Genomic DNA, 24429 nt, shown 5'->3' with positions numbered 1-24429 from the left:
ACGGAGTATTAAAATGTCTGGAATAAAAATTCCAGACCATTACACACTTTGGCATTGTGGAACTTGGAACTTTTGTTCCACCCCACAAAAGCCTTGTATTAAATACTTGGAATTTTAATGTCATACATTTTAATAATAGGCTTTCAAACACCACCTGAAGGTTTGCTTGATTGTTTTATACTTGAGATACTGTCTGATCTAGTTCACCTTAAATTCACAGATTCAAAAAACTGTAGACCTGAGAACCATGGACTTAGGATCTTCATTGCTTTGCAAATTCACGGATCTCTTCATGTAATTTATTCATCTTTCAAAAAAAAGTTTTAAGTTCCTTAATAAAGTTCATGAATCTGAAAATTTGCAGTTTAGGACCCTGAGATTTAATGTCACCTTAGTTCTGTGATCCAAAGTAATCAAGCGCCTTCTAAGTCCTAGTCACTCAAACCAATCTCATTACTTCATCTCCAAATGAATTATCTATGATCCTATTTTCTTCTCCCTCTCTTCTTTTTCTTTTTCCTTTTGACCTTTTACATGCAACAACTGTATGTACATGCCAAGTGTATGTGGTGCACAAGTGTTAACACGACTAAAACATATCTCATCTAAAGGTGGGCATCGGGCTGGGTTACCCCATACCCGGCCCGGTAGGACCTGGGTTCAGGCATGAAAAAAACGGTGTAATTTGCCTCGGTAAACTATTTAATATTATTTTTATATTATTAATAATATATTTTTATTACTTTATATTTACAAAAATTTATTTTATATTTTAAAACTATTTTTTTATTTTAACCAAAATAGACTGGGTGGGGTTCGGGCTCCGGTCATCAAGCGCAGCTGCAGTATATTAATTTAGAGTTTCATGTGTGCATATATATATATATATATATATATATAACACTAATGTTGTGCCATCAAAGACCGTTGTGATCCTTTCGCAGATGGGTTCACCTGAAACTATGAAGCACTATCGCATCCAACGACTTGTGCTTCCCTGCCAAATTTGTTAGAGGCCCTACCCCTTTTTTTTAAAAAAATCATTTGCTTGATTTTAAGGCATTAAAGCAAGTGTTTTTTTTTTTAATTTTCATTTTAGAAGGATATTTTAATTTCTCCATTTCAAAAGCAGATTCCAATTCACTATTCAAGACCCTCCTTCAAAACCAATTATAACATTCACATTATGGCTAAAAGGTAAAGACCCACATTCTGACCTGGAAGAATGACACTGCAACGCTACCAATCTATGACATTTATACCGATCTTTAAAAATGGTTCATGAATCCAATTAGCAAAGCCAGTTAGTTTTTTTTAGAGTTGACAAAAACATAAAAGTTAACTTTTAAAAATGAAAAATATGTAAACTATTTATTTGCTTTAAAGGTCAGATCTAAAGAGATCATGGCCCAGCGTCATAAGTTCCAAAAAATGTACTTTTCTAAGCACACTCGCAGAACTTCAGCTTTGCTTTTCTCAAGAGAGTCAAAGCATTATATTTGATAGTTGGCGTTAGCTGGTTTCAAAAAACACCCATTTCAATAGTCTTGTATGTCATGTCATGTCACAAAAAATCCTTTTTATTTTTTTGTTAACGAGTTCCCTTCTTTCAACCAAACTAATCTGAGTTTCATAAACTTTGTCTTTGCTTATTAAAAAATGACATTTTTCTGAAGCACACTCCCATAGTTTTGGCTTCTTTTGGTGAAAGCACTCGCAACTTGGAATTGCCCCTTAAAAAAACTCAACACACACACACAAAGACGCACTGGCAACTTTAAATTGCCCCTAAAAAACACACACACGCACACAAAGACACAACTGTACATGAGAGCTTCCCTAAATACGGCTTGAATCATTCTCAGACAAGATTAACTACTTTCAAAATTAAAAAGCATTTAGAACTTACACACCACACTCTTAACCGACCACTGAATCAAATCGGTCTGCCACCGATTTGATTTGAATCGGAGGCGCTGGTTTAGAGTATAGGTCGAGACTGGCCAAAATAACCAATATGTGAATAAATAATAGTATTGTTCTTTTTATAAAAATCACTGAAACTAGACGAGACCCATCAACGAAGAAGAAGGCCTAGCTACGCCATATATACGGCTTCCACAGAGAGACTTCTGACCGGTAGCTTGACAGTTGTATTAGGAAAAAAAAAAAAGTAAAGTCATATAAGACAATTTAAGCAAATCTAAGACCCCAAAATGGGAAAGTTTTCATTTACTTGGGGTTGCTGGATGAAAATCTTCCGCCATGCTTTCGCCCTATGTTCCTTTGTTCTTAGTTAATAGCTCCCATGGTAGCCCAGTTAAGCAACCGCCCAACAACCAGCCAAAACTCCCATCCAACCGCTTGCTCCTTTAAGATATAAGACCTATCTTTGGTGCTTAGGATGCAGTTTCCACTGTGCTTCAACTTGTGTATATATGACTTTTTTTACAGCTTAAATTGATGCCTCTAGCACTCAAAATCAAGCTTGCCACTTACCCAGCCACCACCCCAACCACCAAATAGGCAAAATGCCTGAGCATTGGCCGGAGTACGAGGAAGCCATGCAAACCTTTATACTAATCTTGAAAAAGAAATGAAGCGAAAAGAAAAGAGAAGAGATCTTGCTATCTACAGTGACATTCAAGGATCACAGTCCTCCTGTCAACGACAGAGCAGACAAAATGCACCTCGGCACGCTCTATTTACAGCTCTATTCATCCTTGAGAGAAAAGCCTTGGGGTAAAGAAAATTCTTCCTCCTGATTCAAAATTTCCATCTCCTCTTCGTCTGGTTTCTGAAAATTCAAAAGAAAAGGAAATGATGGCATTGCGTTAAATGTTCAGGATGAATAATAGACCTGCATGTACAAGCACGAATCAATGGATTTGATAAAAAGATTGAAGAAGCAGGCAAAACAGTAAGCAAGATTCTGCGGCATATTACATGCTTCAGGTTCTAAAATTAAAAAAGTTGGCCCAACCGTGGTGATTATATACAATTGCCACCAGCAAAAGCGACAAAAAATATCCCTTAATGCTTATGCTCTGTTGCAGATAGAGCCAAATGTCAACCTTATATACAGTAGAACAGGCCAAGAAAGGGGAATATCTTTTAGGATATTGTAAAGGTTAGAAGCAGACAGATATCGGTCAAACATGCTGCGGTTTCCAGGTACAGGAAAATGGGTTTCCCAATAAGGAGGCAACAGGTCTCTGTCCCGAGAAAAATGACTTTCTACGAGATGAAAAGAAGGTCGTCGTGACCGATGGTAGCAATGAGCTGATGAGCTCCGTGAACATTAGGCACTTCGATTTTAAAGCATCATTATCCTTGAAATGAACCTAATTCAGAAGCCATTGTTGATTCTTGCAATACCACAAAGTAAGACATCATTGCCAGTGCACGTCCAAAGACGTCAACTCCAAACCATGAAAGTCGTTCAGGTTTGGGTTGTCCCCCAACAGCAAAGTCCAGAATATTTTCTAGTGTTGACCTCAGGGCTGCAGTAAGTACTTCAAATCATCATATCCTAAATAATAGAATATTATCTAAGAAGCCCCAGAATGTTATTAGTTATACTCACTATTACCAAATACCCAATGGTAACAGCATTCTTTAAATAAAACCCAAACCGAGTATCATCAGTTTCACGCTGGTCGATGATCAGCATACACAACATCTCATGCACAAACAATAGCAAAAGAATTAGTTCTTACTTACCAACATTTCTAAATTGTAAAAACGGTCAAGCAACTGCAAAATTTCATCCGGTGAGAAATGTCGGTCCAAGCTATAAAAAAAAAAAAAAAATGAAATACAAACACAAATTTCTCGTAAAAATATTAGCATAAACAAGAATAAATAAGATATTGTGAAATCAAACCTCCTCCTCAGGTACTCCATGAGCCCAAAAATAACAAAATGGCGATGAATACCTACAAATGGATCTTATGATCAGAAAGGAAATAATTCTCTCTCCTCTCTCTCTCTCTCTCAAATAGATCTTATGATCAGAAAGGAAATAACTCTCTCTCTCCTTTCTTATGCACACAACTATGTGTGCACTAATACATGCAAAATATATCATTTTCTATTACCAACTTTAGTACTGTATCAGCTGCATACATCAATGATCAAACATTTATTTTCCCCATACACAAGCCAGATTTCCTTAAGAAGCACATTTGCAATGCTGTCAATTAATAATTTAATACGTTTTCAAGAAGGGTAACAAGTGTGATTGAACATCACTCACATTTTGAGCAGAAAGTGAAGATTTCATAGCGGTGCATGTGCATATGAATATGAAACACAGATGTAGTATGTATTGGATTCACAAGGACAAATGATAGCAAAATTCAAATGCTGCAGGAGAAAGGCACCGTACCAGTATTGACTAGGGATGGACATCGGGCTGGCCCGGCCCAATAAGAAATCAGGCTCGCAGTCCAGGTCTGGGCCCAGCCTGATTATTATTATTATTATTACTATTATTATTATTACTATAAAAATGATTAACTACAATAAACTATATATTTTTAAATAAAATAATGTTAAAAATAATTAAATAAATTATCGAGCTGGGTACTGGGTACCCGGCCTGGTACCCAGCCTTATTGTTGACACCATTCGACACAGGTCTAGGTAGGGGAGTTGGCTTGGACATGGCAGACTCCCTTTTTTTGTATATTTTGATTTTTTTTTTTTGTTTAATAACCTAAATATAAACAATAAATAGATATATGTTGGTTTGCTTAAAATCTTATTGTTGCTAACACATGTATCTTCATACCCAAGTTTTTTAAAAATGCTCTGCACTCGCATCCGCAGCCGTACCTGGAGCCATGTGACAACTTTCCAGCAAGAATGAGCAAAAAATAAGCAATTCACAAATAACATGGCCTCAGAAGTAGAAAAAATTAGCAATTTTTTCTTGTACATCCAGATTTCATCTTGTTTCTGCAATTATTTCCATCAGAAACGTTGCCTTTTAGCTCTACATTAACTGTCTCCAATCTTAACAAATTAATCAGCTACCTCAATGGAACGCACTAAGTAACACCATAAATCCTGCTGTGATTGATGCTCAAGAGTATGTATGGAAGAAAAAACAATTTAACCAAAAGTACATAATGGAGAGAAGAAGCAGAAAATAAAATCGGGGCTGTAGGGGTATCTGATCATCAAGAAAAGAGCCCACAACTTTTAAAACTCAAATGACAGACTATGGGCGAATGGAAGAGGCATGCTGACAAGACTGGCCAACGAATTAGGTTTTTTAATGAAATGGACTGCATGTAAGAACAACTAGAGAATGCATGAGATAAAGACTGTGATCACTTGAATTAGTTTGGCTGAAGCATAAGCCAAACTCACAATGACTGCCAAAACCAATTAAGGGGTGAAAATTGAAATCATTAGAGGGGTTCTCAAAACCATTGCAATAAAATCATGGTGCCAAGAGAATGCTGCATAAAGGAAGATTTGTTTCTCTATCCTTTAAGGGTTAGAGAAGGAGCAGATGGGGAAAAGCTTTGTTTTAATGACCATGCTTATGCATGCAAAAGCAGTTACTATCAGGTGATGATTATCCCAAGTAACAAACAAACACAAAACTAACTAAATATGGTCCACCAATGCAAATAGACACAAACATCAACTTATAATGCTCAACGAATAATGTTTGCCTGTTTAAGGCACAATTCTCACATACTCTGACATCAAGTCTAGCTGTAGTCATCAATTCATCTATCATATTGTTGAAGAATCACAATCAAAATCCAAATGATATGGTGACAGACATTCACAAGAAATAAAAAATTAAAATAATGAGTGCACTTTTTCATTTTTTTCAGTAAACTGGACTTGAGAAATATTATTTGCATGGTTTGCTTATCGAAGATAAGCATCTGAATCACCAGAATCCATCATATAGTAAGATTTACTGCTGATAAAAAATGAACAGCAATTTTCAAATAAAGGTCTATTTATAGGTTTGTTAGCACACTGAACACATCTATGACACAAGATTGGGCCAAAACACCTTGGATTCCAAATAGATTGCAGGACATGATATATATATATATATATATATATATATATATATATATATATATATATATATATATATATATATATATATATATATATATATATATATATATATATATATATATATATATATATATATATATATATATATATATATAGAGAGAGAGAGAGAGAGAGAGAGAGGTGGTCGAGCAAAGTGCACTCTAACAGAGTAGTTCAGTTGTGAATCTCCACGTTTGAAAGCCTAGAAATAAAAAGTGAAAAAGAGAACCTGTTTCTTTGATGAGTAGAACTTATTTAAGGACTTGAACATAAATAGGTTAAGCTTTCTCAGATTATAAAATCTGCAAATGTTTTCTTAACAAGTTTTTATTCTTTATGCATGGAGTTACAACTACAGGGTCAGCTTTATAAGAAAAAAAAAGTACTTAACATAAATATCTTAACTAAAGTGTGTTGCCTCAAGTGTACAATAATACCTTTCACTCTCTCGCTTTTTATATATGTATGTATATCACAAAAGAGATTACTACGTGCCGACGGTTTTTACAGTATCTAATAACGAAACTTGAATAGCATTAAAAAATAAAGGGCACAATAAGAAAGCTATGAATGAAAATCACAGCTGCATATGTTAACATGAGGATTTCATAAACAAGTTCATCTTTTAAAAGGTGATAAATTAACAAAGAGGTATGAGTATGAAAAGTTTTTCATGCATGTTTTACAGATGTCCAAAGTAAGATATGAATTAGAGTTTTAAAAAAAAGAAAAAAATGTACTTCAGACGGAAAATTACTCAGCCTCTAAGCACCTTTTCAGCTGTAACATGACATTATCTTAGGAAGTTCAATAATACAATAAAACATAATTAATTATAGAAACAAATAAACTGTATATCTCTTAAATTTCATCAGTTTCATCATCTCAGATTTAGTTCTACAGATCAATGCACTTAAGGGCAGCACCCTCCTATAGAATTTTTATTGCACATTTAACATTTTCCCATGCTATAAAAACATTAATGCACATATGATCCTCCGCCAAAACAAAAGAAGAACCAAGGTCATACCATGACAATAGGTCCTGGAACTGTTCTCAAGGTTCATCTTTCTAAATTCAGTCCATCCTCAAGATAACATTATTCATAGGGCTACAAGCAACTGCGTTACACTACTTTACACCTGATGCAGAGTTTGAATATTTGAATATGGCACATCATCTGACGAAGTTTTCCTGCAGATCATGCATGCAACCATGGTTGCAAACTCCAACCCAGCAATAAACATAATTAATTGGCAAAAAAAAAGGACAACCTAACCACATGGATTCCTCGGTAGAAGACTTCGCTTTTCTGAATGAAAAATAAGATTTTGAAATTCAAAGGTGAAGCCAACAAGCAATCCTGTGGATAGTAAGTATGCCTTCCTTTTCTTCTTTCTTTATTCCACTTTTTTCTTGCAGAAAGAGCAGCAAATGCTTGTCCTTCAGAGTTGTTGCCCAGAGCAAAGGATATACAGGAGCAATTTTCACAATAAGTAAGCTAATATAAATAAGATTACCAATTCCAACAGATGACTCGAAAATTTCAAGATAAAACATATGCTCGTCAAGATGAAACAGATCTATAACAATCAACATGCAGAATAAAATAGCTGAATTCATTTGCAAATTCAAGGGAAAAAGAGAATCTAATAGAAATCCTTAATGGCTTCGGGGTATCACTGAAGAATTACACGTGTTGACTCTCAATCCTCTCAGGCAGCAACTGCAACTTTTTTAGTAAGTGTCATAGTTCATGTGATCACTAGAATTCAAACACAGCGCTCCATTTACTTTCTTAATTTTCCACATGGATCACTGGGTATTACGTTAAAACCTAACTTTGCTCACCATTAAAACATTAAACCCAAAGATAAATAAATACATACACAAATACCAAGTCCTCAGCAGCAAAAAAACATGATGGACAAGATTTCCACAAAAAAAAAGAAGAATAAAAGCAACAACTTAGTCTTTCCTTTCAATCACCCACTTAGAATACAGAGAGAGAGAGAGAGAGAGAGAGAGAGAGAGAGAGAAATAATTGACGATTTTCCGAGAACTTTGAAAGGTCACCTTGCAATTTGACGGGTGGGTAAAATTCTAGGGCTTCTAAGACCCTCAGCTCCAGTTCCACCTGCGGCAGTTCCTACAAGATTAACCGAATGACGGACAGGGAAATTCACGTTTAATCATGGGCTTGAACCAGATCCAATACATAAATTCGACGCCCGAAAAGACTAGCAGACAAAATCGAACAGATTAACGGCATCATCCAAGAAAGTAAATCACGTTAGGAAGCAACAAATTACAGGGTAACTTCGATCAATTTAGCTTACTTTGGGAAGCGATGACGCTGAGGAGGGTGGAGCGTGGCAGGGCGAGTGCACGGAAAGCCCGTCCTGCTCCTCATCCTCCTGTTCCTGCTGCTGCTCCTCCGCCTCCCGAGGGTTTCCCATTTTCCCCATTCCTCTTCTTTTCTGAAGTTTCCGGTGTTTCAGGTTCTTGGGATGCCTTCAGCTCTCCCTCTCCTTCTATACATATAAATATATATGGGAACTGCATGAAACGAAAGACCAGGACAAGATTTTCTTGATCCCCACAATCTGGTAAGCCCGCCTCTCAGAGATGTCTGGAAGATGTCACGACCAAGATGTCACGACCAAATCCTTTGAAATTCTCGCAGGAATTTTCGAAAAAACAAGAACCGATATCAGCAACCTTAATCTGATTAAAAGGGATTCATCAACAATTTAGATTAAAATGGCTTTCATCGTCCCCATGCGTCTGCTGATTCTCTGGACTTGGCGCATCTTGCCTTTATTGAAGTTCTTAAGTTGTCAAGTAAGCACAATAAACGAAACTACGTGATTTGGAGCTCCTTTTTGTTCACATTGGTTGTAGTCTCTCTAGCTTTATTAGCTTTGTGTACAAAATTTGTGAAGTACTTGAGTTGTTGTATACACAAATTAAATGAAATTGATATAATTAGATGTACTTTTTTCACACCTGGCGTAATTGCTCCAGCTTTCTTAGAACTCCAACTGCATTTGCCATTTAGATTTAAAAAACGACATCCGATTAAATAATATTTATACCCAATATTTATAAAATGGTTTGGATTCAGTTTCAAAGTTGGATTCAAGATTCTGATTATGAGTCAGACTTTCTATTCAGATATTGTACAAATTTTTTTTTATCCGAATTGGAATCCGAACTTCTATTATTTCAATTATATATATGTGTGTGTATATATATAGATACATATATAACTGAAATAATAGATATGGTAAAGTATACATCATGTTCATAATATGTTGACATCCCAACTTAGAATGCAAGCTTCTATTTAGTACAAAATTGCAAAAAGTCTGCCCTTTTTCTTTTCAAGTTGGATATCATCCCAAATATTGCATAAAAATCTCCAAATATGTTTAATTTATCCTAGAAACCGACAGGGAGAAATATATGTAGACGAACACAATAAATTATTCACTTTTTTTAACTCAAATGCATAAATTATATTATTTAGACTATGCCTAACTCATGCATTGTCACAAGTCGCCATGGCTTTGAATGACCAATTTTTTATGACAATCTCATTATTCCAATATTATTACACAATGCCATCGTATATAATCATGAAGATCCCCTACAAAATTTGGTTACAATATCTTGCTTTGCATTTCCCGTTTTTTGTAGTTTAGTTAGCATATGTAAGGTTGGGCACCAGGTCGCATCGCTGCTGGGTAGTCGGTACTCAACTTAACTAGTGCTTGAAAAAAAAGGACCTGGTGGGCTGGCCCGGGTGAGCCCGATAAGGTTTTTTTAATTAATGTATATATATATATAATATTTTATTATAATTAATCATATATATATATATATATATTATTTTATATTAAAAATATATTTCAAAATTTAATCGAGCTGAACTCAAGCTCAGGTTTTTCGAGTCGGCCCGGGCCTGACTCATTATCGGGTCGGGCCGAGCGATGCCCAAGCTTAACCATATGCACTTGCATTGTCATTGTGTATATCACTATCCTATTCTAAATCAGTTAAACTTGCTCATCATTTCAAGGTTATTTGAGAATAGTAACACACTATTATTTTCTTATGAATCTGTGGAAAAAGAAATGGAGTAGATTCATAGAACATTTGTTACAAGGTCCGATAAATTTGTTTTTTTTTTTCAGTTAATTCATAGACCAACAAAGTGTTAATGTTGGCAAATGCCCCTTTATACTTCTCTAGGTTTATCAACAAAAATATTGCCTATATAGTTAGAAAATTCATTTCCATGCATAATTTCACATATAAACTATATCAATACAATTCTAGCCCTCAATTGATGTATTGTTATTATTTTGGCACTACGATTTACTTTCGGATGAATGGCTATCTTGCGTCAATTTTGTGGCTTGTTATTATTGTACATGTGAACAAACATGGAATATGCAATCAACAAATAACCATTAACATTCAGTGGTTAGAAAATACATGCAACACACTAGTGAGCTCATAAATCACTGAACAAATTCGTCTCTAGTTGGGATGAAAATTTTCACATTGTTCTCATAATGCACATGTTCGAGTGTCTACATAGTGGACACTTATAAGTTTATAAAGTTAGAAACAAATAATAAACAACAGCGTTCAGAGTTAATAAAAGCTATCCACATGTCCTGAAGAGAAAGAAAATGAGGGATTAGGGGTATTATTCATTATTGGTGTTTTTATATAAATAAGGGTGTTTTTGGAACATAAAGGGGATTTTGGGAAAATAAACCGTGTTTTGGGCATTTTAACTAATAATCACATATGTTTTGGAAAATAATCATGCTGTTCCATTTTTTGGGTCTGTGTAGGTAAGGATTGGGACCAGAATTTTATGAAAACCAAGTTTTAGAGGGCCGCATCCAAAGTCCTCGTGACAGTTTGTCTCTTCAATTTTTTTTTTTTTTTTGAAAAAGTTGTTTGATAATTATCTAGACAGAACAAACAGGACGTCCTGTCTACTACACTCCTGCTCTGTTTGTCTACTATTGATGTTTTTTGTTTGTCTATTGTTTGATAGTTTTAAAAACAGAACACCATGGTGGGCAGCTCCAAAGGGTTAGGACCCCACCATGAAAAAACACCGGCATTGAGAAAAAAGGGGAGGCTTTCTAAAGTAACAAAAGCTGCACAAGGCTTTTTCTGGTAAAAGTCTAAAGCTGCACAGGTTTTTGATAAATATGAAAAATGCTATTATAAGGTGATTGAGAAAATATTGAAAAGGTGATCACTATTGGGAATTGGAAGAAAACTGAAACAAGAAAGGCACAACGGAACTGATTTATTTTAGTAGAGTTTTCGTATTTCTTTAACGGTGTTTGGATGGCATCCCAAAACTAGGTTTTTGAAGTGTTTATGCGTCATTAAAATCGGGTTTAAGAAAATTCAGTTTTGATAAAACCTGATTTTGTAAAAAAGAGTGAAAAATCCATCCTCTCTTAGGTTACTTGAAAACAAGATTTTAGGTTTGTCACCCAAATAAGAAACCAACGTGGTTCAAAATAAGGGCCAACTTAAAGTACATGCATATGTAGAGAATTTTCATGGTTTGATGTAATTTTCGTTAAAAATAAACCAAGACAAAAACGTAGGGAGTTGAGATATTTTGTAAATTGTTTTAAAAAAATGTATTTTTTAGTCTTTTAACTTTTTTGGTTCTTTTTTTGTCTCTACAAAAAGTTCTCGTTTTTTTATTAACTAGGAGCATTTTCGTCATTAACTATAATGGTGCACGAAAATTTTCGTGTACCAATAAGGCAGACATAACCCGCTTCCGTTCCATCGTGATGTTTCTTTCCCAGGTCCTTTCATCACACCTTGGAAAACATCAGAGTGCTCTTCTTCTTTTACTTTAGTAGCAGGGGCGGAATGAGGATTTTTTCAGGGGCGGGTTGAACAGTCTAACTTCGGATCCGGGTAGGGTCAAACTGAATTGGATCTAAAAAATACATTGTACAACTAAATTTTTTTCCAAATAGTTGGAGTGGAGCCATGGCCTAGGTGGCTCACCCCTTCCCTCCGCCCCTGCCTAGTAGCTATCCAAGACATCTCTCCATTGTTTTCTTAGTATTTTTTTCTAGTTTTATATCTCTATTTTTCATGTGTTTGTGACTGTTTTTGTAGGTAACCAGCAAGTAGTGGCAGAGCCAAGATTTTTCATCCGTGGGGCACTTGCATTGGTGACACAACTTTGGTGTGGGCATTGCATAAAATTTTAGAGTTATAACAATGTGAACTTAACATATATAATGATTTTTTTTTATGTATTGTCTTGGGCAGTGACCCACCCCAGCCAACAAGTAGCTCGGCTACTGCCGGCAAGATGTTTGAATATTTCACTTCACAAAGGAAAATATCCAGTTTCTCAGTGTCCTGGAAAATATCCAACACCTTTTCCGTTGTGCCATCTTCTCCTCATCTACCAAGAGTTTTGTTTGCCTGCTGGAGCACGTCCCAAGCCATGCAAAATGTGGGTGCATCATCGGAATCCATGGATCAAAACCCGGCATTGTTGAGTCTAGAGTCGAGTACATATAGTCAGGGGCGGAGCCATAAATTTGTTGTTGTATGGGTCAAACTATAATTTCAAAATTTTAACTAAGGCCGAAATAGAAATATTCAAATTTTTTATATATACTAAGTTAAAATTTTTTAGATCTACGTATAAAGATTTAAAGTTTTTAAAATCCGAGGAGGAGGAAAGGCCCCTGCCACCCCTCCCTTCCCTCCGGCCCAAACGGGCAGGTTGGGACACATTATATAATGCATCTCCAGTTCGACCCATGCAGGGCTATGCTCCTATACGAGAAAGGAATGTGATTTCTATGTGCAAGTTGAAGCACAAGAAGATCTCCTCACTAGTACCGATTCAGCTTAGCATGCTAGGGGTAGAGTGGGAGAAGTCTTCAGTCATCATTTGCTTCGTATTTGTTTTATCCACCTTGTTTCCTCATGTCAACCTAACATTTTATTGTTGGATTTTATTATTTTGGTCCAAGTGTTGATTTATGTCTACTTTACAGTGTCCTAATCTCTGTACTTAGATTATAGTAAAGGCGAATTAGAGTAAATCCATATTAGATTAGGCAATTTTCAAATTTTTTGCCTTTTTTGTATTTTCCTAGGGGAAACTTAGAGATTTTTTCGTTCTCCCGAGACATAAAACCTTCAAGTTTGATTTTCATGACCTTTTTGCTTCTATATCTTCAGGTGATGGGGTTTGACATCCAAGTTGACGGATCGCTACCATCGCTCATACCAACGTAGCTCAAGACCCCAAAAATCTAAGGAATTGAGTGGTTTTTGAGGTTTTTTTGGGTGGTAGGAATGAAGTTCTGCTCACCTGAAACCCCCTCCTATAATTTTTTGTCCATTTTGTGTGTAAGACTATGCTGGGGCGAAAGATTACCTTTGAAGGATCACTTCATTGCTTAGGTTTGGTGCACTCCGCACTTGGTTGGCCAACAACTTAAAGAAAGTTAGTTCTTGTCCCACCATCTAAAAGCAAGTAGAAGCTTCCCTCAAATCTCTTGTTCATATGATACATAATATGCTTTTGATGTCTCACTGTGTCATTGTTTTCTACGCTTCAATTTTTTTTTTTTTTTTTTTTTTACAATACAAAAAGTTGACATCTTTTAACACTCGAAATGGAGAATTGCCTTGGGAGTGGTGAAGTCTCTCAACCTGGGGTTAGGGGCGGAGGGAGGGGGCCACGCCTATGCCATGGCCCCACTTCAACTAACTGAAAAAAAAGAAATTTACATTAAAAAATTAAAAATTTTTAGTTGGTAATGTATTTTTTAGATTCAGATTTAGTTTGGCTCTACTCGAATAACTAAGTTGAACTGTTTGGCTGCCTCTAAAAAAAATCTTCGCTCCGCCCCTGCCTAGGGTGGTCTCCTTAGAGAGATCGGATAAAATTGGAGATCCATGCAAGAAATATACGCTCAATTAAAAAGGAGTGGGTATTTTTGACAATGAAGTGTACTTTTTTACGACCTTCTTTTTATATGCTCAAAATTTTCTTCTATCACCTAATCAAGGATATTTAAGTCATTACACACTCTTTATGTCTGCAAGGAGTGTGCATATTTAAAAAAAAAAGAAAGATTATTTCAATGTTTTATTTTTAGGGAGGCAGCTGTTTGAAGAAGTGGAGGAAAAGTTGAGTGCTCGGTTGTTGTTTTTCAAAAGTTAATAGTTTGTCATTTTATTTCTCCGAACTTCGAGCCATCTCTTGAAAGTTTTCCTTTTGCCTTCTAAAACAACAAAAGCTGCACAAGGCTTTTTTTGGTAAAAGTCTACAGCTGCACTAGTTTTTGTAAAATTCTGAAAAGCTCTTCTACGCTGATTTATAAAATATTTACAAGGTGATCACTCTTGGAAATTGAAAGTAAACTGAAACAAGAAAGACACAACAGAACCACTATACTTCAGCAAGTTTTCACATTTTTTTAGGGGCTGTTTGGATAACATCTCAAAACTAAGTTTTAGATTGGTTTTACTTTTAAAAAAGGCTTTTCATCAAAATTAGATTTGAGAAAATTTAATTTTGACAAAATCTGGTTTTGTAAAAGGGAGTGAAAAATCCGACCCCCCTTTAGGTTATTTGAAAGCCAGGCTTTAAGTATGTCACCTAAACAAAAACAACGTAAAACTAAATTTTCATAAAATTGGGTTGAATGAAGGTGTTATCCAAACATTTCCTTGGAGGCTATTTGGCAACAGTAACACATTGCAATTGTTCCATGAAAACTCTCTTAAAAAAATAGAGTATATTTATGAAACACTTATTAGGTGTTTTATGAATCTTCCTCATTTTTTAAGGCAAGTTTATGAGAAACTTGTGTTACTTTAGCCAAACAGCCTCTTAATGTTTTTTGTTTGTTGTTTTGAAATTTACAACTGTTTAATTTCATGATAGATATTTTTTACATTTATATTTTTTTAGGTTTTATATTCTAACTGTTTTAGATACCAGGTGCATTTAGATGACATTCCCAAACTCTGTTTTGGATGCAAAACACCACGTAAAGTGTAAACTATAGTGTAAATTGGATTTGAGTTTTGACCAAATGATATTTTCAAACTCCACACCCCTCCCGCCAATCGTTTTTAATGGAAAGTGTCATTTTAAGTGTGTAGTTAAACATATAAAAGGGGTTAGCCTAATAGAGGTGATGGGAGTTGATAGGCAGCTAGTATTCATTTAAAAAAACCAGATGTCTGACTAGACCTATCTTTTCCAAAGTTACTTTTTTCTATGATGTCATCCAATTTTACCAGCGTTTTTAAATACAATGATAAAGCAGTAAAAAAAACTAAGATAAGTTCTATACTCCATTTAGATTGTATGAATGACTGGTCATGTCATTCAGTCTTAAGAATGCATAATCACAATTTCAACGAAGAATGGATGAAATTTTTAGAGGCTATGATTTCATAATAAATTATATTGATGCACCATCACTATTTTTTAGAGGCTATCATAATAAATTTTTGAGGGGGGCACAGGCCCCTGCGGGCCTCCCTTGCCTCCTCCCTTTGATGAAGGGGTTGATACATTCAATGGAAGCCAGTTGCGCCTGTTTTGCATATAGATGCAATTTGACTCTCATGACTGCTGCTTCGTGCATAAGCCAAATTAAGCAGTCATGGGTACTATGACTAAGAGTGGTATACCAGCTTTAGGTTCTATGCTGCATGCAGTGGTGAAGCTAGGTGTGGGCAGTGTGACAAATCCCGCTAACACTCATAGCACACTACTAGAAATAGGGGTGCCAATGGATTGGCTTCAAATCGAATAATACCATAACTATATACACTTTTTCGGGTATTCATATAATTCGATTTGATACAAACAGAGAAATATAAAAAATTTCTAGCTCGACCACTTCTTATATGTATGCACCTTGTTTAGTCATTTGTTTTATTTACATACTGGTGCCCCTTAGCTATAAATTTCTGGCTCCGGCACTTCGGATGGATCAAAGATTATGAGCTCATGAAGAGAATAGGAGCCATTGTCAGATTTATGTTCTCATTAATGCCAAACTCAGGGGTAGAGTTACAAGTATTTGATTGAGAGGCACTAATACATTCAAAAAGTTGCATGGGCTAGGACTCAAGGGCATGACCCAGGTCTAGTAGGGGCAACCCACAAGGCTAGACTAACCCTCCAACATTTTTTAACTAAAAATGTGCATGACCTTGTGGGCAATTGCCACACGAGCCCACGTTTGGTTCCACTACTGTCCAAAACAACTTGTCAGGTTACGGATCTATGAATCGGGAGTGGGACTCAGGATAAAAGTACCTACGTCACACAAATTCTTCAAGAAGGGTGCCGCACCCACACTGGTGCGGGTGCAGCCTCACACGGCACTGGACACGGCCAATGCGTGTCCAGTGCAGTCTGTCGCACCCATTGACAAGGCCAACGGATCAGAGGTGCACTTGTCTCGAGTCAACAACGAGTTGCAGGACACGCCGAGGACAAATATGTCCTTTTTAATGTATTCTTTTTTAAAAACTTGAAAAACAGAAATCATTGTCGGATAAGGGTTTTATTTTTGTTGAAAGCCTGTGCCCGATGGCCGACTGCTCCTCTGCTTCGTGAGAAGCTCTTTTCCAACGGCCGACGAAGATTTCCAGCGAATTGTGCGGAGTTCCAGCATCCTCAAACTCGCCGGTGAAGCGTCCTTCTATTCAACATCTTCTTTCCAGCATCCTCAAAATTGCCGACCGTCGTGAATCACGTCTTCTTTGGTCGATTTTTGGATGCTACCTGACTGGTCCAGTCCCTCTATGCCATAGGTCTTCCTCTATGTCTGCTTGGTTCAGGTAGGTCTCTCGTCAACTGATGCTCTTCAAACTCTTTCTCGCCAGATTTCATGCTGTTTTCCGACCAACCTACTGATCATACGACGGGTTTCTCATCCCCACGCTCCAACTAGACATTTCCAATGTTCAATTGAAAAGCCCTTTGCTGATTTACCCATTTTCCCCAATTATTGCCGATTCCTTTTTTTGAACATTCCGGCAAGTCCAGATGTTTTTCGACAATTTTTTTGTTTTTCTATTGTCAGCAATTCATCCTATGATACTCTATAATCTATATTATTGTTTCTATCTTTCTGTTTATAGCATTTTTTATTTTTGTTCATAAGCATGTTAGCGACAGATTTTCATGTTTCTGCATCCAGGTGAGAGTAGAAGAAGCAGACGTATACTTTATACAATGAGCATGTTCTTTCTATGTTTGAGAAACATACTTTGCTAAGACTCTTCTTCTGCCTTTTATCTTTTCTGATATCAGTTTGTGGACTTCATAGTTCATTACAAATGTTCTTTGTGTTTAGCTGCCGGTTTAAACCTTCTGCCTTGAAGTTTATGGCAGTTTCACCCATCCTATGTTGCATGTATGTTTTTTTAAGACATTGCAACAACCTTCAAGAAATTATGAGTGAATTCTCTCTATTTAGCTATGATTGATCCTCTTGTGGTTGTTGCGGCGCTACTCGCAAGTTACAACTTTAAAGTTTATGAAGACTTAAGTTTATCAATTATCACTTAACTTTTCAGTTTAAAAATTTAAAGGTGAAATTTATTTGATGGCAGACAAAGGGAAAAGAAATACTACTACATCAACGACTCCAGCAATAGAATTTTCTTCATCAAGTGTGAATAATGTTACACAATCGAGGTCAGGTTGACAACCTGGTTTTGTATATGCAAGGAAAGAGCCAAGTCACATGGGTGTGGGTGCGATACGGGTACGGATACGGTGATATGGGTACAGACACGGTAATTTTCACAATTCTTGGATACACGGATACAAAAAATATAATATTCTCAAAAATTATAAATTGAAAAAAAAACATTAAATTAATAGTTCACTCTTAAAGTGTGTCCCCTTCTTTCTTCTGCAGTCTGGTTCTCCAAACACTCGTGAGGTCGAAACTAGAGGGAAAGTGAAAGACAAGGAAAAGTTTCCTGCTGATTTCTGCAAGGTCGACAGGGGCAAAGGGGAAAATGGGGAGGGCTGTCCACTCGTTTGGGGTCCCAGGCTTTGATAAAGTCGAAAGAGGGTTTTAGGACCTTCACATTGCATCGCAGTCGCCCGCAGAGAGAAAACTTGATGGTTCCAACGACATTGAAACGGGGGAAGCAAATGACGGGGAGAGGGAAGGGGAAGATGGGGAGGTCTATCTACTCGCCTGGGGTCTCTTCACAGTTCACCCTATGCTTCCCCCAAAGATAACCTCCCCAAATTGACAAATCCAAAAACAGAAAAAAACCCTCAAATGAAGAACACGAACCCTAACTTCTAATATCAAAAAGAAAAAACAAAAACCCACTTGTCCGTCGTCGGCTGCCGCCGGACACGACTAGACGTCGCCTTGGGTCGCCAGAAGTCGTCACCATCGCCCGCCATCACTGCCGACTCTCTGCTGTGCTGCTTAAACCTAACGGAAGACCTCGTCGGGTGGGTGATCGTCGGGTGAAACTTGAAAGGGAGACGTTCGACCTAACATAACATCAAACAGGTTTTTTGGGTTCAGATCGGGTCTGACCCAGGCCCGATCCAAAATGTATCGGCGACGTATACGTGTTCTAATTGTTGTATTGGTGTATCGACACGTGGGCTAATCCCACATATCCGTGTGACTTAGGCGAAGAGAAACCATTGTGGAAAGGAATTCAGGTTGTCACAAAAAATGCACTGTAGGCAGCTGTAGCAGTGGCAATGTACGTTTTGTGTGTAAATATTGTGAGAGTTCATTTGTTGGATATTACACAAGAGTAAAAGCGCATCTATTCAAGGTTGCAAATCTTGGAATTCGACCATGTAACAAAATTAGTGCAGACAAATTTAGAGAGTATAGGAAGTTACAAGAGATTGCTGATCAATGCAAGAGAACAGACGGTGGTGACAGAACCATGTCTCTTACGGTTGTTGATAAGAAAAGAAAGACCCATGAGAATACTTTAGAGACAAGTTTTAATTCAGCTGGGAGAGCAGAGTAAGATAAGCTAGCCGGTAAGTTTTTTTATTCTAGCTGCATTCCTTTCAACGTAGCTAGAAATCCCCATTGGAAGAAGTTTGTGCTTGCAGTTGCGAATAGCAAATTGGTTGGATATTTACCTCCAAGCTCAAAGAGATTACGAACATCAATTCTTTGAGATGAAAAGAATGATGTTGAATAAAAATTGGCTATTGTAGAAATACGAACAAGACGAAGAAGAAGAGAAACAATGATCACGATGTAACGTGGAAAACCCTCAACACGAGGGAGAAAAAACCACGAATGAGGAGGAGTTGGTGCCCACTAGCAGCCAGACTCTCTCTCTCTAAAGATTATCATTAACACATAAGGATTAGGGTTACATGACTTAAGTAGAGCCCAAAACGGGCTACAAGGCGGGTCGGGTATGGATCCGGACCCGAAACCCACAATCTATCAACACTCCCCCTCAAGTTGGGCGTACATATCAAACATGCCCAACTTGGATACATTCCTCTCAAATGAAGCTGAAGGAAGAGCTTTCGTCATAACATCAGCAGTTTGGTCTTCAGACTTCATGTAAGGTAAGATCAACTCTTTCGCATCAATCCTTTCCCGAATGAAGTGACGATCAATTTCAACATGTTTTGTTCTGTCGTGAAGTACAGGATTGTTGGCTAAGTTGATTGCAGACTTGTTATCACAATACATCTTCATAGGTCCTTCAATCTCTATTCCAATGTCAGTCAACAATATCTTCAACCATAATAACTCTGACACTCCCATAGCAACTGCCCTATATTCTGCCTCTGCACTGGATCTAGAGCAAACATCCTGTCTCTTGCTCCTCCATACAACAAGGTTTCCTCCCAAGTAGACACAGTACCCTGTAGTGGATCGTCTGGTATCACCACAACCTGCCCAATCCGCATCAGAATAGCCCTCGATTTCCACAGTCTCTTGTTTCACATACAGGAGTCCCTTACCAGGATTTTTCTTCAGGTAGCATAGCACTCTGTCCACAGCCTTCAGATGTGCATCGGTTGGCGCATGCATGAATTGGCTCAAAACATTCACCACAAAGGTGATATCAGGTCTCGTGAGGGTAAGATAAATTAGCTTCCCAACCAAACGTTGATATCTTCCCTTGTCTTCTTCACAGAGAGGCTCTCCATCTCTGAGACTCAACTTGTGCCCAGTGTCAAAAGGGGTAGGAGTAGGTCTACATCCCAATTTACCAGTTTCTTCCAGCAGGTCTAATGTATATTTCCTTTGGTTTAGTACAAGACCAGTACTAGACCTAGCAACCTCCATACCAAGAAAATACCTTAGTTTTCCAAGATCTTTGAGGTCGAATTCTGTAGCCAGTAACCCTTTTAGCTTGATAATCTCTTCCTCATCATCTCCAGTAACAATCATGTCATCTACGTAGACGAGCAGGAGAGTAACCTTGCTCTCCTTCTTCTTCACAAACAGAGTGTGATCTCCATTTCCTTGTTTGTATCCATGACGTATCATCACTCTTCTCAGTCGTTCAAACCACGCTCTGGGCGATTGCTTAAGGCCATACAATGCCTTTTTCAGCTTACAACACATTTCTGGTTCTTCATATCCTTTGGCCACAAGTCGAGCTTTATATCTTTCAACACTCCCATCTGGTTTGTACTTGATGGTATACACCCATTTGGATCCAACTAGGTGAGCGGCTTCAGGAATCTTCACCACTTCCCATGTCAAGTTTCTTCTTAGGGCATCTATTTCTTCTTTCATTGCATCGGCCCACTTGGAGTCACTTTGAGCTTCAGCGACAGTCCTGGGAATCACAGCCAAAGAAAGAGTAGAAACAAAACACTTGTAATCTTTCCCAAGTCTGGAATAAGAAACAAAATTACCAATAGGGTGTTGAGTACATGACCTGACACCCTTTCTCAGGGCAATGGGAAGATCGTCATTCTTCTTTTCAACCTCATCATGGGTCTCCACGGTCTCCTCGGTAGGACTTGGTTCATCCAGGGAAGGAGTGGCATTGGGATTGGAAGTAGATCTAGCATCACAAGTCATCACCTCTGTCCGAGTACCTCGTCTAGAGTAGAACTGTCCAAACAACTGAGGGCCTTCCTTCTCAATGCTATTGTCACCCCTTTCCTCATTCTCAGGCACATCAACAGTATTAAGTGATTCTGTTTTCTTGTAGTCCAAAAAATCTATAAACTGAAGTTCCTGTCTCTGAGAATACTCTTCCCTACCCACAGACTGCTCCCCCTGAAGAGGATTCACACCAAAGTAAGAGGCATGTTCCAAGAAGGTAACATCCCTCGTAACATAAGCTCGACCAGTAATAGGATCAATACATTTGTATCCTTTTTGCGTAGGGGAGTATCCAACAAAGACACCTTTGATAGACCTAGGATCAAGTTTCTTGACATTTGGACTGTGATCATGGATAAAACATACACAACCAAAAACACGAGGAGGAAGAGGAAATGGTGGGCGACTGCCAGGAAGCAACGAGTGGGGAGTCCTACCATTCAAAACACGACTGGGCATGCGGTTAATAAGATAGGCACTAGTAAGAACTGCATCACCCCAATAGTGTTTAGGAAGATTTCTCTGAAACAAAAGAGCCCTGGTGACATTAAGAAGTTGACGATTTTTCCTTTCAGCTACCCCATTTTGAGGGGGGGTGTAACTACAGGATGTCTCGTGAACAATCCCCCGTTGTCTAAGAAACTCCTCAACAGGCCGACACATGTACTCACGGGCATTATCGGACCTGAAAGTTTTAACATTCGCACCATACTGGGTATGCACAAGAAGAATAAATGTCTCGATGATTCGAGGAACCTCGCTGCGGTCTTTTAACAAGTATATAAATGTAGCACGAGAGAAATCATCAATGAAAGTGATAAAATACTGGAACCCTTGACGGGTATGAATGCCCGAAGGTCCCCATACATCAGAGTGAATCAGAGAAAAAGCTTCATTAGCACAACTAGAAGAAAGAGGGTACGAAGCCCTCACATGTTTGGCAAACTGACAAACATCACAAGAAATGGAAGACACATCAAAGGAGGAACACAAGTCTGGAAACAAATGTTTCAAAATCCCAAAAGGTAAATGCCCAAAACGTTCATGCCAGTACATAAAAGACTGAAGACAATCTTCTCTTCTCTTATCTGTCTTGCGGATCGCTGTCAACAGAGCAGTAGCCACACGTATGGGAAGACGATATAATCCATCAGAAGCTAAACCAATCCCAATCCTCTTCCCTGTCACCAAGTCCTGCAAAACACAACGATCGGCAGAGAATATAAGTTCACAATTCAATTCTTTAGTAAGTCTACTGACTGATAAGAGATTTAAAGGAAACTGGGGAACATGTAAAGCGCCCTGCACATGAAATTTGTCCAACAAGGACAGAGTGCCTTCGCCTGCCACACAGGTAGAGGAACCATCTGCAAGAGAAACACGTTCCCTTCCCGAGGACAACTTATACTCATGAAACAATTTTGGGTTACCTGTCATGTGATGAGTAGCACCACTATCGACAATCCATTCCCCACAGAAGAGTTACCTTGATTGCCAATAGCTGCAAGAGCATGATTAGCTGTAGTTCCCTCTGAGGTCTCAGTCTTGTTGACATCGAGCCTGCCCAAATAAGCCCTTAGTTCACGAAGCTGGTCAGCAGAAATGGAGACTTTTTCTCCACTAGAGGCTTGCACCTCAGACACGGGCGTTCTCCCAGTCAAAGATCTCCCTCTGTTCCCCTTCTTTTCTGGATGAAGATCCCAGCAATAATCCACAGTGTGACCTGTCTTCTTGCAGTGAGTGCACCGGCGAAGAGACCTAGATGGGCCGCCAGGACCACGACTCACGAGAGCAGATCTCTCGTTATAGGGCACAAGTTCCCTCTTCCCTTCTTTTGTAACAAGCCTTCGCTGTTCTTCCGCTTCAACACAGGAGTACACATCTTCAATACTGGACACCTCCCCTGAATTCAAAATCTGACTTCGAACACCTTCAAACTCATCATTTAAACCTGCTACTGGTATACACCCATTTAAACGAATAAATGAGGCATTAGTTCATATGGTGGCTGACGAAGATTGGAATTTCTATCATACTGAAGATGAGGTTAAAGCTCAAGCAATCAAGAACGTTATTGTGGATGATAAATGGTGGGATAGGTTGACATATTTTTTGGAGTTCACAGATGCTGAGGGAAGTGGATAAGGATGAGCCTATGCTTCATAAGGTTTACAAAACGACGTATAACTGCAACCGCTGCCTAAAGATGCATCTTTTGTGACAACCTGAATTCCTTTCCACAATGGTTGCTCTTCGCTTGCATGTGTAGAACAAGGCTGTGAGCCAGACCTCAATTGTGTAACATTATTTACACTTATGAAGAAGATCCTATTGTTGAAGTCCCTCACATAGTAGTCTTTCTTTTTCCTTTGTCAGCCATCAAGTAAATTTCACCTTCAAATTTCAAAACTAAAAAGTTAATTGATGATTGGTAAATCTAAGTCTTCATAAACTTTAACGTTGTGACTTGCGAGTAGCGCCGCAACAACCATAAGAGGATCAATCATGGTTAAATAGAGAGAACTCACTCATAATTTTATGGGTTGAAACTGCCATAAAAAACATACATGCAACATAGGATGGGTGAAACTGCCATAAACTTCAAGGCAGAAGGTTCAAACCAGCAGCTAAATACAAAGAACATTTGTAATGAACTATGATGTCTACAAACTGATACAAGAAAAGAAAAAAGGTAGAAGAATAGACTTAGCAAAGTATGTTTTTCAAACATAGAAAGAACGTGCTCATTGTATAAAGTATACGGCTGCTTCTTATACTCTCACATGGATGCAGGAACAAGAAAATCTATTTTAAACATAAGAAATATACAAATAATAGAAAGATAGAAACAAACATAAAAAATCAGCAAGGCACAACAAGAAAATTGTCACTAACATGCTTATGAACAAAAATAAAAAAACGCTACAAACAGAAAGATAGAAATAGTAACATTGAGTATCATAGGAAGAGTTGCTGACCACAAAAAAACAAAAAAATCGTCGGAAATCAGTTAGAGTCGCCGGAATGTTCAAAAGAGGGAATCGGCAGTAATTGGAGAAAATGGGTAAATCAGCAAAGGGTTTTTCAATTGAACATTGAAAATGTCTAGTTGGGGCATGGGGATGGTAAACCCATCAACCAGTAGGTGGCCGGAAAACGACATGAAATCTGGCGA

General features: G+C 37.8%; 1 protein-coding gene across 3 annotated transcripts; it reads right to left on the bottom strand.

Annotated features, from left to right (window-relative positions):
• Window positions 1-2000: 2000 nt before the first annotated feature.
• On the bottom strand, window positions 2001-8982 carry LOC116258101 (uncharacterized). 3 transcript variants are annotated; one of them, XM_031635219.2, is made up of 6 exons: window positions 8818-8975; window positions 8436-8728; window positions 8173-8245; window positions 3887-3938; window positions 3724-3793; window positions 2001-2797 (listed from the first exon to the last, which is right to left on the bottom strand). In XM_031635219.2, exons 2-6 carry the CDS (start codon window positions 8562-8564, stop codon window positions 2714-2716), a joined length of 408 nt encoding a protein of 135 aa, XP_031491079.1. In that variant the 5' UTR covers window positions 8565-8728; window positions 8818-8975; the 3' UTR covers window positions 2001-2713. The 3 variants fall into 3 exon arrangements, with proteins under 3 accessions (XP_031491079.1, XP_031491080.1, XP_031491078.1); XM_031635220.2 differs by having other exon boundaries at window positions 8173-8233; window positions 8436-8982; XM_031635218.2 differs by having other exon boundaries at window positions 8436-8970.
• Window positions 8983-24429: the final 15447 nt, after the last annotated feature.

This window comes from Nymphaea colorata, chromosome 7 (genome assembly GCF_008831285.2).
Source record: "Nymphaea colorata isolate Beijing-Zhang1983 chromosome 7, ASM883128v2, whole genome shotgun sequence".
NCBI lineage: Eukaryota > Viridiplantae > Streptophyta > Magnoliopsida > Nymphaeales > Nymphaeaceae > Nymphaea > Nymphaea colorata.
Note: the sequence above shows the minus strand (reverse complement) of the source record. Positions and strands in the feature narration are given on the sequence as shown.

What these genes read in the sequence shown, in the direction of transcription:
- LOC116258101 (XM_031635219.2), bottom strand. Translation starts at nt 8,564, where the DNA reads ATGGGGAAAATGGGAAACCCTCGGGAGGCGGAGGAGCAGCAGCAGGAA. An exon ending in CAGCGTCATCGCTTCCCAAA is followed by an intron (nt 8,246 to 8,435) that starts GTAAGCTAAATT and finishes TTAATCTTGTAG; the next exon opens with GAACTGCCGCAGGTGGAACT. An exon ending in ATGGAGTACCTGAGGAGGAG is followed by an intron (nt 3,794 to 3,886) that starts GTTTGATTTCAC and finishes TTTTTTTTATAG; the next exon opens with CTTGGACCGACATTTCTCAC.